The following is a 13,880-nucleotide window of genomic DNA, read 5'->3' as shown; positions in this document are numbered from 1 at the left end:
TCAGCTAAATGCAAATAACTCGGATGTTCTTGAGATTGCATCTCTGTTCTGCAGCTATAGTGATGAAAATAATGAGCACGCAACATGGAGAGCCATGAAAGCTCTGAAAATTCTCTTTCTGGGGTGCAGGGGGTAACTCAGGGGATCTCTGGGGGGTGCACAACTGTGCAGCAACATTTTGTTCGGTGCTAAGGCCATACTGAATAGCTGAACTACACACTTCAGGGACCGGGTCCTTAAGGAAACGCAGAATAAGGCGATGGATAAATATCCCCAGCCACACGCCACGGGCGGTGCTGGGACAGGCGAGGCCATACCTGCTTGCTCTGCCCTGTGAGATGAGCCGGTGTGGGGATGTCACACAGAGAGCGTCATCGCGCTTTGTTCTCGTGATCTCTAAACTTGTGACCCCGTCAGCGCTTGCTGGACAAGACCATAGGTAAGTATTTCTGGGCAAAAAGGGCCAACAAGGGATACGGTGTCACGGATAGCCAGGACGATAAATCTTCAAGGGGACCAGGAAGATAAATCTTCAAAGGGATTTGTTTTTCTTTCCTTTGTCTCCTCATCTCTCTGCCCATCCCTTGTGTTACCTGATGACAAACATTAGACTCAACACACGAGGACAGATGAGAAAATCATCAAGCCCACTGCAGCACCTCTGAGAAGCAGCCAGCACCGGGGGCACCTGGAGAGGGTCTTCACAAACCTGGTTGGGGCACGGGGAAAGTTGCAAGGAAGCAGCAGGACACAGCTCATGCTCTGGTCTCCCAGTGGAAGAGCCTATCGCTTTCACTGGTTATGAAAGAGCTTAAATAATTAGTTTTTAGACTGACGATGTCAGGTGAGATGAATTCCAACTTCTGTAGATGCAAGCGTGCCTGCACTCAGGTGTACGAACACATGCGCACGCGAATGACTGCTGCTTTCAGTAATTTTCCCCAAAAATAGAGGTCTTCCCAGATACACACATTTGTAATTATGACTTTTAGGGCGTACGTCCAACCATTTAATGTTTGCTCATGCAAAACAGAAAACTTAACGAGACAGTGCTTTTACTGGTACGACTCATGAAAACGAATCTAACGAAACCGTGTTGGTTTGTACCAGATGGCGAATCTACATGCATTTGTCTTCAACGTGTGTCTCCAGCTTCGCCATACGTACTTCAAATTAAGGAGTCTCAATGTACGAGTAATTTAATGCAACACTGAGACTGAGATTTCACATTCGTAACAGCCAGGGAATGCACAGTCAGCAAATACCTACAGAGATACATGTATACATACGGACATGCATGTACCCACCCATATTTTCATATCCTGTTTCCTGTATATATTTTATTAAGACTCTAATGCATCATATGCAATATATAGAAACTGCTTGTGTGCGTACCCATACGCATAGCACCACGCACAGTGTGTCTGTGCACGCACGGTCACGGCAAACGCAGCTTGCAAAGTGATGCAAAAGCCAAACCTTTATTTGACATAAAATAGCGCAGCCAAAATCATAACGGCGCGGCCCTTCTCACTACAAAATTTACTCTGCTTTTTCCTTTTGCGTGTGTGTGTGTGTGGAGCTGCGTTTTGGTACAGAGAGCAATGACAGCAACATGGAAGCCCTTCTCTTAGCCGGTGTCCCCAGACCCCACATTGCAAATATCAAATAGCCGCCGTGATCCATGTCTCCAGGTCAGTCCCTTTCCCCTGTCCATGGAAGAGAGGAACCACAGGTCGGTCACCAGCTTCACCCTCCTGCGGTTCACCACTGACCCGAAGCTGCAGCTTCTGTTGTTCATGGTGTTCACCTTAGCCTACGTCACCACCCTCGTGAGCAACATCACCCTCATCATGGTGATATGCCGTAGCTCACGGCTCCATACCCCAATGTACTTCTTCGTTGGGAACTTGTCCTTCCCGTGTCTCTGGTATTCCTCCGTCTACACCCCCAAGACCCTGCTGAACTGTGTCTCCGAGGACAAGAGCATCTCCTTCGCTGGGTGTGCTGCTCAGTTCTTCGTCTCCGGTGGCTTGGCCGAGGGGGCAGAGCAAAGCCTTCTCCACCTGCGCCACCCACCTCACCGCCGTCACCCTCTACTACGGCTCCATCCTCTTCATTTACACCCGGCCCAGCTCCACCTACGTCCTGGGGAGGGACAAGGTGGTCTCTGTGTTTTACACAGGGATGATCCCCACGCTGAGCCCCTTCATCTACAGCCTGAGGAACCAGGAGGTGAAGGAGGCACTGAAGAGACTGGTGAAGAGACAGACAGCTTCTTAACAGAAGAAAACTAGGGATTACGTCCCCAAAGATGCATACAGCAAGAAGTGTACCTGACTTTTCTTGCTTGTGTTTTCATTTGTTGCTTTTTGCAATAGGTGCAGGAGGATGCAACGCAGGAGCATGAGCTCTTCTGATCCTGAAGTGCTTCCTGATGGACAGGAGACGTCACTGTGCAGACAGACCTCCTCTCCTTCCCACCTCTCCCCATATATAATGTATATCTGCTATAAAATGGGATCTTAGCAGTGGCTGATGTTGTACATCCTCTTCTTCACCCTGTGCTTTATCTGGATTAAATATTCCTTACTTATGCCCAAACCAGTAGCTCAGGTGGAGCTCCATGTGTCATGACGTAACATGCCTCTGCTCCTGAGCTCTCCCAGTTATTTCTTCACGATGCTGTATTGCACCACGTCATAAACATACTTTTCATAGTCCTAGACTATTTTCCCAGTGAAACGTTCACACCAGTGTGGATAGGGTGGGTCAGATTGGAAGAACCAACGTCAAGAAGCACAAAGGCATCTGGGATTGAGTTCAGTTGCCTGCACGTAGGCTGTTAACACCCTGGAGATGCCTCCGGGTCTCCCTCTGAACTTTCAGATGTCGCTCCAGAATGGCCCAACTCTTCTGAAGGTTGCATGGCATACGTGTCAAGTGCATGCCAATGTCCTCGGCACCTCAGGACAGAGCAAATGGCACCGGATTTCTACATGAGGGTGACGAAACCCGGACCTGGCCTGAGGAATTTCACTGCATCCTACTCCTTTCCTGCAAAAGTTTCCAGCACCACCTGTAGGAAACCATGCAAAAAAGGTGAAGCAGTTTCTTAGTTATTAAAGTATCTTTTTTTCCTTTATAAAGTTTTACTCCAACTGAAAGTTGGACTAAAAAAACCCCAGAAATAAAGACTTGTGGGAGGAGGGATTAGGTGGACCGAAATAGATTCATCTCCTTCAAATTTAGAGAAATAAATTGAGTGATTGAGACTGGTGGGAGGAGGGATTAGGTGGACCGAAATAGATTCATCTCCTTCAAATTTAGAGAAATAAAAGTTGAGTGATTAAGTCAGAGTTTCTTGTCTCCATTTGTGGTCAATAAAGGTATGTTTCTATTTTCCTAGCTTTTGTTCAGACAAAGAGTGCAGTTCAAAGAGTTTAAGTCTGAAGATCTCCCAGCTTTCTCCCCTCACCGTGTTTTCGTTTGCATCGCAGGCTGGGGTCAGGCTGCATAAGCTGGGTTCCTTTTGGGTGAAAACAAACTGAAAATGGGCTTGAGGGGGGCACCTAATGCACTTCCATCTCCAGCAGGTGTTCAGATCCCCGGACCAGAATAAATTTAATCCAGGGGAAACTATTCTGAAATGCCTATACCATAGACAGCAGGTCAGTCCTTTTGATGTTCAGACCTGCTCCTGTTGCACCACATCCATTTTAACCATCTGTCCTAGGATGTGCTAGAACATTCTCTTATTCCCACATATCTTAGAGGGGACCTGGCTGATTATCTCATGATTAGACAATGAATTTTTAGATGTTGAGAGCCAGGTGAGCCCATTCCTGTGCTTATGCTCCAGTCCCAAATTCGTAATGGTAGGAAAGTCACGTTTATGAAAATCAGTCAGACATGGAGGATGTATGTAGTGTACTTCAACTTGCCTCGCAGTTTAAGAATTACAAAAGACAAAAGCAAATCTATCCTAATGCAATTAATGACAAGAAATTCAAGGTGTGAGCTGTCTTTGAGGAGGTCCAAAGGTGAGGAGAAATGCAACGAGCTTCCCCGGCTCCCTCTGCTAGGGGGTCAAAAGCAGGCAGGGACAAATCACCCCCTTAGTGAGAACCGAGGGAACCACGTTATCTGCACACGTCATGAAGACAAGGATGTCTCTTTCTTTAATGAGAGTGTATGACCGGCTTATACCGGCACAGAAAGCCCTCCAGCAGGCCCTCCAGCAGGTCTGAGCTCCAGGCTCTCGCCATACATGTGCTTACAGCCATTTCCATCGTAAGTGATGCCGCTCCCCTTCCCAGAGCAAGAAGTGGTCCTTGGGGACCAACCACCCTTCCAGGAGTCATCAGCTTAACAAGACCTTCTGGGGTTTACCAAGAAAGTTTCCTAATCACCATGAAAGCTTCTCAGTGGGCTTGTAGTCAACTTACCTCATTCTTCTTAACAAGCCATGAGAGACTAATTAGAGAGGGCTAACAAGAAAGAAACTTTCTTCCTTGTTAACGACAAAGTGCACTTCTACAGCTGCCTTGCTTGTCAGAGCTAGTCCAGGCCCCAAAGCCGATGAGTTGGAAGGTCAGTGTGTTGGCATGTGACTATATTAAGGACAACCGTGTGGGCCTGGATGGATGGAGAGCAATGCTCCTCAAGGTTTCTCTGATTAAAGTACCTGCCCCTCATCCCTGAGGTTAAATTCCCACCTGCAGACTGAGGTCCTTCTTCCTTGGTGGGATGATGCAGTGACCCAGCAGCACCCTGAGCTCCTTGCTGAGGAGGTGTGGCGTTGTCCTTGGTGGGAGCACTGGTTGTGGTGGGAGCTTCTTCCATGCCAGTCTTGGGTCTGCTCAGGATCACTTCTAAATGTTTCTACCCCGTATTTGTTCCTGGTCAGCACTCTTTTCTCTCCTATTGGTCTACGGGGTTAGCTACACTACAGTTGCTAAAGTTTGTTAATCGTTCCCCTGTACCTCATGATTTATTTTAGAGGGGAAATCACACAATTGCTCAAAACTAAGCAAAAGCAGTTAATAATAATATCACCAAAATAAGACCGAAATGCCAGGATAGGGAGCAGGTACCTGACTAATTTTACCATTACTCATAGGAGATGCCAGATGACAGCTCTCCGGTCCTTGAGCAAGTTGCAGGCACCGCAGAAGTTTCTCAAATAAATTTGAAAATACAGCTACAGTTGAGCTAAAATAAGTTGCAGAAAAGGCCTGACGAGCCTTGTTGCAGTGAATTGTTGTTACGAAGCCCAGTGTCTATTGCTAGTACTGGGAGCACTAAATTACCCGAGTCTGGTGTTCACCAGAAGTGTGCCCATTATTTGATACGAAGAGAGCTCTGGTCATCATTGTCATGCTGAAAGCAATAGATGGTATCTGTTGTCGTTGCTCAAGACAACAGCGGTAATGCATTCTCAAACTACAAAGGGTCAGAAGGGCTTAAATTCCTGAAATTAAAATAATATCAGGCTGTAACCACAAATAAAAGTAGCTAACGCATCCCTGAGACAGGTCAGTGAACGGCCTAATCCAAGAGGAGTTAATGACCCAGAATTTAGGAACAAGGCAAAGGTTTCCCAATGCATTTGTCCCCGGTAGCTCACAGGAGAGCACTGCTTCTTTTATACCATAGCAGTACAGAAATAGAAAGTGCAAACATTTCTGAGAAGACCACTCAATTCCTCTGACGCACCAGGGAAAACTATTTTTCAGATGAACGTTTCCTCTCCATCACTCTCCCCAGCACATTCTTCACCTCCTTGTTCCTCAGGCTGTAGATGAGGGGGTTCAGCGTGGGGGTCACCACACTGTAAAACAGAGACGCCACTTTGTCGAGGTCCTGGGAGTGCCTGGAGCTGGGTCATGAGTACATGGACGCAGCAGATCCGTAGAAGAGGGTCACAGCAGTCAGGCGGGACGCGCACGTGGAGAAGGCTTTGTGTTTGCCCGCGGCCGAGCGCATCCTCAGGATGGTGGCCAGGAGGTAGGTGTAAGAGATGAGTGTGGTCAGGTTGGTGACAAACAGGTTGAAGCCAACCACAATGAACATCATAATCTCATTGACGGTGGGGTCCGTGCAAGAGATGGCGTAAAGCGGGGGTCCCTCACAGTAAAAGTGGTTGATGATGTTGGGACCACAGAAGGACAGCCAAAGTGCAAACCCCGTGTGGATAGTGGCATTCACGATCCCAGCGAGGTCCGAGCCAGCTACTAGCAGCGCACAAACTCTGTTGGACGTGGAGATGGCATAGAGCAGTGGGCTGCAGAAGGCCATGTAGCGGTCGTACACCATCACAGCCAGGAGGTAGCACTCGGCGGTGGCAAAGACAGCATAGAAATAAAATTGTGCGAGGCACGCAGAGTGAGAAATGACCTTCCTTTCTGCTAGGAGATCCGAGAGCAGTCTGGGGGTGATTGAGGAGGAATAGCGGATGTCTAGGAAGGACAGGCTGCTCAGGAAGAAGTCATGGGGGTGTGAAGCTGGGCATCCAGCCTGATTAACATGAGCATCCCCAGATTCCCCAGCAGAGTGATCACGTAGATCACCAAGAAGACCATGAAGAGGACAGCCTGGCCATCCCCCTGCTCTGAGAACCCCGAGAGAACAAATTCAGCACTGGGGGTGTGATTTCTTTTGACCATCATCGTAACACAGTTGCTGTGGGAAAGCAGAGATGCAGAGAAACACAGAGTCAGCATATTCCTGTTTTCCTCACAAACAAATGTTAAAGATGCCTTTATTTTTATCGGGAAATACAAATTTCAGAGGCAGGAACTGTTGAACAACATATTCAGTGTTTGTCTCAAAATACATGTTAAAGTAAACGAAGTGCATGATTGAATTCATTTCTAATGGTTTTATTCTGGTCTAGTCACTACTGATTTGGTTTGATAAAGTCACTTTGCAAATCGGAAAGCTTATTCTACCACAGCAATTTACTCTGACGTTAGAAATCAGCCTGCATTTAAAAAAAAACAAACCAAAACAACAACAACAACCAACCCTCGTTTCAGAAGATCGAAAGAGAGAAAGCACTAGTGAGAGATCAAGACATTTTTTAAATAATTTCCTTTAGGAGAGTCAGAACAAGTTAAAATAAAACTCTAATTTCTTCCCTTCCTTCCTATGAAACTCTGAAATTAAGTTTGAAACAGGAGATTTAGTGTAAATATTAACCCCCCTTTAAATATGGTGATATCCATATCATTCTTGTGATGCCTCTGAATTAAGACAGTGGAAAGAACTGCAAAAGGTTGGTTCCGGTGGAAACCCCAACAACGCTACGGTGCTGTTATGAACTCGGGGGTGGAAGATGCTGATAATGCAGGGTTGTTTTTTTTTTTAAAAAAAGAGATAAAATTAAGCTCATGTCTTCTTAAAGCAGAAGTTAGGAATAGTCACAGAAAGTGCTCACTGAGGGTTTTTGAACTGTTAAACAAGACACCAAATTATACCATTGGAAAGGACCCTTCTGCGCGAGGGAAGTTCAACACACGTGTCCTACCTTGACTTGTACGTGAGGCTCCCTTGAATCCAACAAATTTTTATATTTCGCTCCAGCATTAAATCAGTTGCAGAAACTTTCACACCCCTCTCAAACAATTTGAAGTTTGCCAGATAACCCAGGCAGTGCTTCGATGCCGCACAATTTACAATTTGAAGTTTGCCAGATAACCCAGGCAGTGCTTCGAATCTTCACAGCACGGCAAACAGTAGACGGTGTACCGCCAGTCCTCCCATCTGCTTCGTGTGAAGGGCTGAGCCCCCCGCCAGTCCTCCCATCTGCTTCGTGTAGAAGGTCTGAGACAAAGCAGAACTCGAGGACAGCAAGGGTTTTTTTGCCGGCGTGATAACACGCCTCAGACCACCGATGTTTTGCAGAGCCACTTCAGCAGCTTGTCCAAGCTGCTGCCCTCTCCAGCCGCTGGACAATAATTATGAATCCCAGTAATCTTGATTAAAATAATCAGCTGAGATTGAGGGGCTGCTGACCTCTGGCGGCGCCTATGGGTCTCGGTTGGCTTTACTCACAGCCTGAGCTAGGGGCTGCCTTAAATTTGGAAAAGCAACTTATAAATGCCTGGGTTTCGCATGAGATATCCTGACCTTGGGTGACTATTTTGTGCGAAAACAGGCTCCTGCCTAAAGTCCTCCCCTTGCAACAGGTCAACTCTTTGTGGCGTTATTTAGGCTAAAAGTCACCCGTCTGCGCACGTCGCGGGGCCCTTTTTGGTTTATCAGAGACTGGTTCTCTCCTAGACCAAAATTTTATGGGAGAAATAAGCCCCAATTTCTCCCAGCGCTGGTGTTAAAAGCAAGGATGATTTGCCAGTCACGAAGGGCATCAATACTTGACCAAGAAAAGCCGCTGTTTATGGGACTCTCTCATTAAAAGACCAAGGGTTTTGCCGCTGCCCTCCCGGGTGTGTCATGCAGGAGATTCCTCTTGGGAATGGAAGACTTTGGAAACAGCTCCTCAAGGAGGAGACGTGCACTGACAAATAAACACAATTAGTTTCAGCAAGCGAAATGTAAGCTTGGGTGGGTTTTCCCAGCTTTTTATATGTATATAAAGAATTTTATATATATATAAAAATTTATCTCTTGGAATATATAATTTATCTCTTGGAATCACAGAGAATTAAAAAGAATTGGTGTAAGAAAGAGAGATTCAAGGATTAGGAGATAGCTCAGGATATGGAGAAGTGTTGCAAATGCTATTGGGGAGGAAGGGAAAACTATTCAGGAACTCTTCCGCTGCAATTTGTTTTAACATTATCTGGGCTATCCTGTTGTTTAAAAAGCCAGAGAGTTGGACCAGGCATCTGTGAGAGTCACAGCCGGGTTTAAGGAGAAAAGTTTCTCTTTAATTGCTCTTGAAGGAACAAAATGGTGCTAATATCTGTAACCAGATCTAGGGAATTATTTCCTACCCATCCATGGGAAATATAAACCTTTCTTCAGGTTTAATATCTGGTATCAGTGGTCTTTATGTCAAAGCGAAAGCATAGCTCTGACAATACCTTCATCCATTTTGCTTTTCTGTTCTTTCCGGAAAGCGTGTTGTGGATGCTGAGCACCCGTGCTCAGCTGAATTATAAATCCGTGGTTAAAGGCTAGTTTCACCTTCTCGCTTTTGAGTGGGGTTTTTGAAGGACTCCAAAACACCAGCACGGTGAGCTGAAGCTTTCCCCTTCTGGAATAGGATATGCTTAATTTAATTAATTTATTAATTAGTTAATTTATTTAAATTTAGTTAATTTATGCTTAGATTAACTCTTCAGACTATGCCCTGAGTGTGACTGCTCTGTACAAAAATCCACATTTGCCACGCAGCCGTGTCAGCCCATCACCCTTCGCTGCCAAGCAGCAAGCGGAGAAAACCATGCATTTTTTCCAGAAAAAGTCATCTCACCCTGATGTGGGTGTTTAAAATAGACCAGATGAATCAAAGCCCCCAAATGCACAGCTGTCTCCATAAGGGGAACTGATGGTGACTAATTCAGACGTGAAAGCCTACAGTTAGATAGGATGACTCCTGGACCGAGATGACTCAACCCCTGAAACCTGGAAGCAGAAATTATTAATAAGCTGCAGCTGGGGTGGAAAATAAACTTTGCCTGGATGGAGAGACGTAAGTAGGAGAGGAGCTGGGGGGGGAGTTTTGGCCAACGTTGAGAGTCTTGGAACCATCAAATGCGTCAGACACGTCTGAATACAACACATGGCCAGAAGCATGGAGGCTTTCTGTGTTGTCAGCATCAGATGACATCCCGGGAAAAGCCAAGACTGCTCAGACAATGTCTTGAAAGGCTGTTCCTGGCCAAGCTGAGTGACTCCTTGTCACAGGGGATAAAACTCCACCCTGCTCCTAGACAAAGGAGCATGTCAGCATGGTGGCTCCAGGCTGGTAGCTTTCCATGGGGAAGACCCATCCAGGAAAGCAAGAAGCCCAGCACAGGTGGCCTGCGTGCAATATGTATGAAGCATGGGGATGTGCTATTCCCCATAAAGACTATCCTTGGACAAACCAGAGAAAATAAATCAGGTTTATTGTACTAAAGCAAAACCTTAGGCAGCTACTCAGAAAATTTGAAAACAAAGTTACGAAAGACATTGTCCCTCTCCAAAACGTAGTTTTTATTTAGCTTGTCCCCTTCTGCTCTGAGCCACCCCTTTCAGGCCACAGAATTTAATATTGTTGTAACGTTGAGTAAATCCTCTTTGGTAAAAGGTATCAACTGTGCATGTTCTAGCACTGCTTATAAATTCATTTACTCCAAAAGTTTCACTGACGATGTACGTGTTTTTAGGATTGTCTGTCTTTCCTGCATTCTTTCCTTCTTTCAGACATTGTAATTACCGGTAATTTATTTTTCAAGGGACCCCAACATGGAATTAATCCGTAATTCGAACTCTGCGGTGTTCAGCACGAGGTAAAGCATGTACATCTCACCAGATGTGTAGAAATGTACGGTGCCCTTCTTCTGTCAGGTGTCGGCCTGATTTCTTCTGCTGACTCCACTGTGGCAGGTGATATCTGCTTCGGCTTGGTTAGAGCGGAACCTGTGGGAACACTTGCAGGAGAGGAGCTCGTTCGTAGCTCTTCTGAGGGTGCTCCTCACCTCCTTGTTCCTCAGGCTGTAGATGAAAGGGTTGAGCATGGGGGTCACCATGGTGTAGAAGACGGAGGCTGTTTTCCCTTGATCTTCGGCGCGTCTGGAAAAGGGATGGAAATACAAGAAAGCCGCAGAGCCGTAGAAGAGGGCAACAGCCATGAGGTGGGAGGTGCAGGTGGAGAAGGCTTGGTGCCTGCCCTCCACAGAGCAGATGCTCCAGATGGTGAGCAGGATGCAGGCATAGGAGACAACGATGGCCAAGACTGAGGTTGTTATGATGAAGCCAACGCACGCGGCCATCACCATCTCGTTGAGCTGGGCGTTGGACCACGAGAGTAGCAGAAGTGGTGGGATTTCACAGTAGAAATTATTGACAAGGTTTGGGCCACAGAAAGAGAGTCGGAGGAGAGCGCTGGTGCGCACGAGGGCATTCAGGCTCCCGGCAGCATAGGAGCCCACCACCAGCTGCACACAGACCCCATGGGACATGGCAGCCAAGTAGCGCAGAGGCTCACGGATGGCCACGTCGCGATCGTACACCATGAGGGTGAGAAGGATGGCTTCCGTGGTGCCGAATACTGCAAAGAAGAACAACTGTGTGATGCAGCCGTTGAAAGAAATGACATTTCTCTCTGCAAGGAGACCCGACAGGAGCTTCAGCGTGATGGATGAAGAATAGCAGATGTGCAGGAAAGAGAGGTGCCTGAGGAAGAAGCACATGGGCACGTGAAGCTGAGAGCTGGTCCTGATGAGGACGATCACCCCCAGGCTCCCCACCAGCGTGGTGATGTAGATGAGTAAAAAAATCACGAAGAGCAGCTCCTGCAGGTCAGTGAAGCCCAAGAGAACAAACTCGGTCACGCTGGAGTGGCTTCCCCCAGCCATTCTCCTGGTGCCAGCACAGAGGAGACAAAGAAACGCAGGGAAGAGGTGAAATAATTTCTCCCAGCTTGCAGGAATATGTAGTGCCTGAGGCTAACGCGGGATTTGGTGTTTCCTGGATGAACACACCCACTTATTTCGAGAAAAAATACGATAGCTATCCTCATTGGGCAGGTTGAAGATCCAAAATAATATACTGAAAAACAATATATTGACAAAATAATAGCCAATGGATCATAATATGGAAAAAATCTTAAAGCTTAAATCTTAAAGCTCTGGCTGGCCCATTATGGAAAGAATTGTTCTTGCAAAAGATCTTGCAAATGGTGTCTTCTCAGGAACATCCAAATTCTTTCCAATATGTGGGCACGTTTGGGAGGATTTCTTTCCTGTTGTTGAGGGGGGGTGTTCTTCTTTAGGGGGAAGTAAATACGATAGTATTGTGCCTTAATTTGCCACATTAATTAATATTGCATTAAATAGATTACAGACCACGTTGGAGTGATTTTCTGACTCTGTAGTGATATGTTTGGGTCAATTAAAACGAGACTAGCATACCTGATTGCGATTTCATGGCTGTGTAGCTTCAAGAGAAAAACACCCCCTTCTAATCTGAATTATACTTGCACGTCATCTTCCTTGCGCCTCTCGGGTCTGCTAATATCAGGAATTTTTATCCAAAATTTGAGCTAGGAATTAGGGTTCAGATGTACTGGAGTACGCGTTTTTTCCTTCAGGAGGGACCTTAATAACTTCAGTACTGCTTCATGGCAGGGTTCCTGCTTCTGCAGGGGGTGGACACGCCGGTTAAGGAAGCCTTTCCCCATCCAGCAAAAAATGGTCTCAGAACCTCTCAAAATTTCACCCTCCCTCTGGTTCATGGTATCTTGAGTCGTTCTCAGAAAGAGCCTCACTGGTCCTTGAGCTGAAGTTAAAACACAAGCTCCATCGGTCTTTCCGACACCCCGAAGGTTTCCCTACGGCAGCCTCCAACGCGGCTGGAAGATTTAAGTTTTACCCCACGCCCACAGGACAAATTACCAAACGGTCTCTGGGCGCCTGGAAACAGAGCAAGCCTTCCCCAGAGAGCCGGGGATAAACACAGAGGTTTCTCTCCGAGGTTTTAGGGATGGGATCCCCAAGGCACATCAGAAATGATGCCTGCAGGGCCTGAGCAATTCGACTTGCGTACACAGCTTTGTAATGAGGAGCGGAACACAAGGCAATGCTTTTTTTTTTTTGAAGGCTCAAATTTGAAAGATTTTTTTCTTCTCCAGGAACATGGGAGAAAAAAAATGATAACTCTAAGTAATGGATTAATTTAAGGAAATTATCGCTTTAAATTTGCAATGATCAGTTAGATTAATTTTCTTTTGTACTACGTATTTCCATAGAGCAGACGTGGATATACTAAAGAAAAAGCGTACTGAAATGCAGGTGTCAATTTGCCATTGTGCTGTCGTTTTCTTTTTTCGAGATAACTTGCCATTTTCCATTCACGCCTGAATCCGTTTTTGCGCCATTGCTTCCCGGGAGGTAGAGTCTCAGAGCAGGTCCTATAAGCAGCATTCGCAGGGCTGCAGCTCTCCGAAAGCCTGTCTCCAAGGGTAGGAAGCATCACCCCTGCATGTGTCGGGACAGTGAACTCAGACTTAGGTAGCTCTCTTCTAGACATTTGCAATTAGGTGTGTGAATGTCAATCAGTACATTTTTTTCTTCTTTTTTTTTTTTTTTCTTTTTCCTGCTGCCCATCTGCCGGTCACACACCTTGGTGTTCAGTATCACTATAATTTTACCTGGTGTATTTTTCTTCCTCTGTTCTTACTCAAGTTTTTTTTTAAAAAAAGAGATGACTGCTTCTCGTGTTACCCACTAGAGATGACCTTAAAATATGTGTATTGCCTGTTTGAGAAATAAGCATTACTATTTCTTCCCGTCTCACTTCCCCCTTTCCATCAGCCTTGCTGTCCGTTTTCTCGCAGCAGCGAGATGACCGTTTCTTCAGGATGATTCCTCTTCTCCTATCGCCCTTCTCGAAGCAGCTTTTACTTCCACATTCCTCAGGCTGTAGGTCAGAGATTCATTGCAGAAAGTCCCTTGACCCGCTGCCAACGCTCTTCTCGGGGTGCTGGTGGGTGTCTTTGCTGCAAGGACGTATTGATGGCTCATCTTCAACTTGGTGGCCACCACAACCTCCACGTTCTTCTCTGCCAAGCTGCTCTCCAGCCTGTCCTGATGCCTGGGGCAATTTTTCCCCATGGGCAGGACTCAGTATTTTCCCTTTTTGAAGTTTGTGTGGTTCCGATCTGCCCATTTTGGACAAAAAAAGCTGCCTTTGAAAAGCCATTTTGC

General features: G+C 46.3%; 3 protein-coding genes across 3 annotated transcripts; 1 reads left to right on the top strand and 2 right to left on the bottom strand.

Annotated features, from left to right (window-relative positions):
* Positions 1 to 1,715: 1,715 nt before the first annotated feature.
* On the top strand, positions 1,716 to 2,283 carry LOC103907377 (olfactory receptor 9G9-like). Its single transcript, XM_019474699.1, is given in 2 exon segments — positions 1,716 to 2,039; positions 2,041 to 2,283. Coding segments are annotated over 2 exon segments (567 nt in total).
* A 3,444-nt stretch (positions 2,284 to 5,727) lies between these two features.
* On the bottom strand, positions 5,728 to 6,725 carry LOC103907364 (olfactory receptor 1019-like). The gene is given in 2 exon segments (XM_009289521.1): positions 5,728 to 6,491; positions 6,494 to 6,725. Coding segments are annotated over 2 exon segments (996 nt in total).
* A 3,792-nt stretch (positions 6,726 to 10,517) lies between these two features.
* LOC103907376 (olfactory receptor 1052) lies at positions 10,518 to 11,647 on the bottom strand. Its single transcript, XM_009289532.2, has one exon. The coding sequence runs from the start codon at positions 11,529 to 11,531 to the stop codon at positions 10,518 to 10,520; it is 1,014 nt and encodes a 337-aa protein (XP_009287807.1). The 5' UTR covers positions 11,532 to 11,647.
* Between the last annotated feature and the right edge of the window lie 2,233 nt (positions 11,648 to 13,880).

This window comes from Aptenodytes forsteri, unplaced genomic scaffold, assembly GCF_000699145.1.
Source record: "Aptenodytes forsteri isolate BGI_AS27 unplaced genomic scaffold, ASM69914v1 Scaffold429, whole genome shotgun sequence".
NCBI lineage: Eukaryota > Metazoa > Chordata > Aves > Sphenisciformes > Spheniscidae > Aptenodytes > Aptenodytes forsteri.
The sequence above is the reverse complement of the archived record's forward strand: the minus strand, read 5'-3'. Positions and strand labels throughout refer to the sequence as shown.

What these genes read in the sequence shown, in the direction of transcription:
- LOC103907376 (XM_009289532.2), bottom strand. Translation starts at nt 11,531, where the DNA reads ATGGCTGGGGGAAGCCACTCCAGCGTGACCGAGTTTGTTCTCTTGGGC.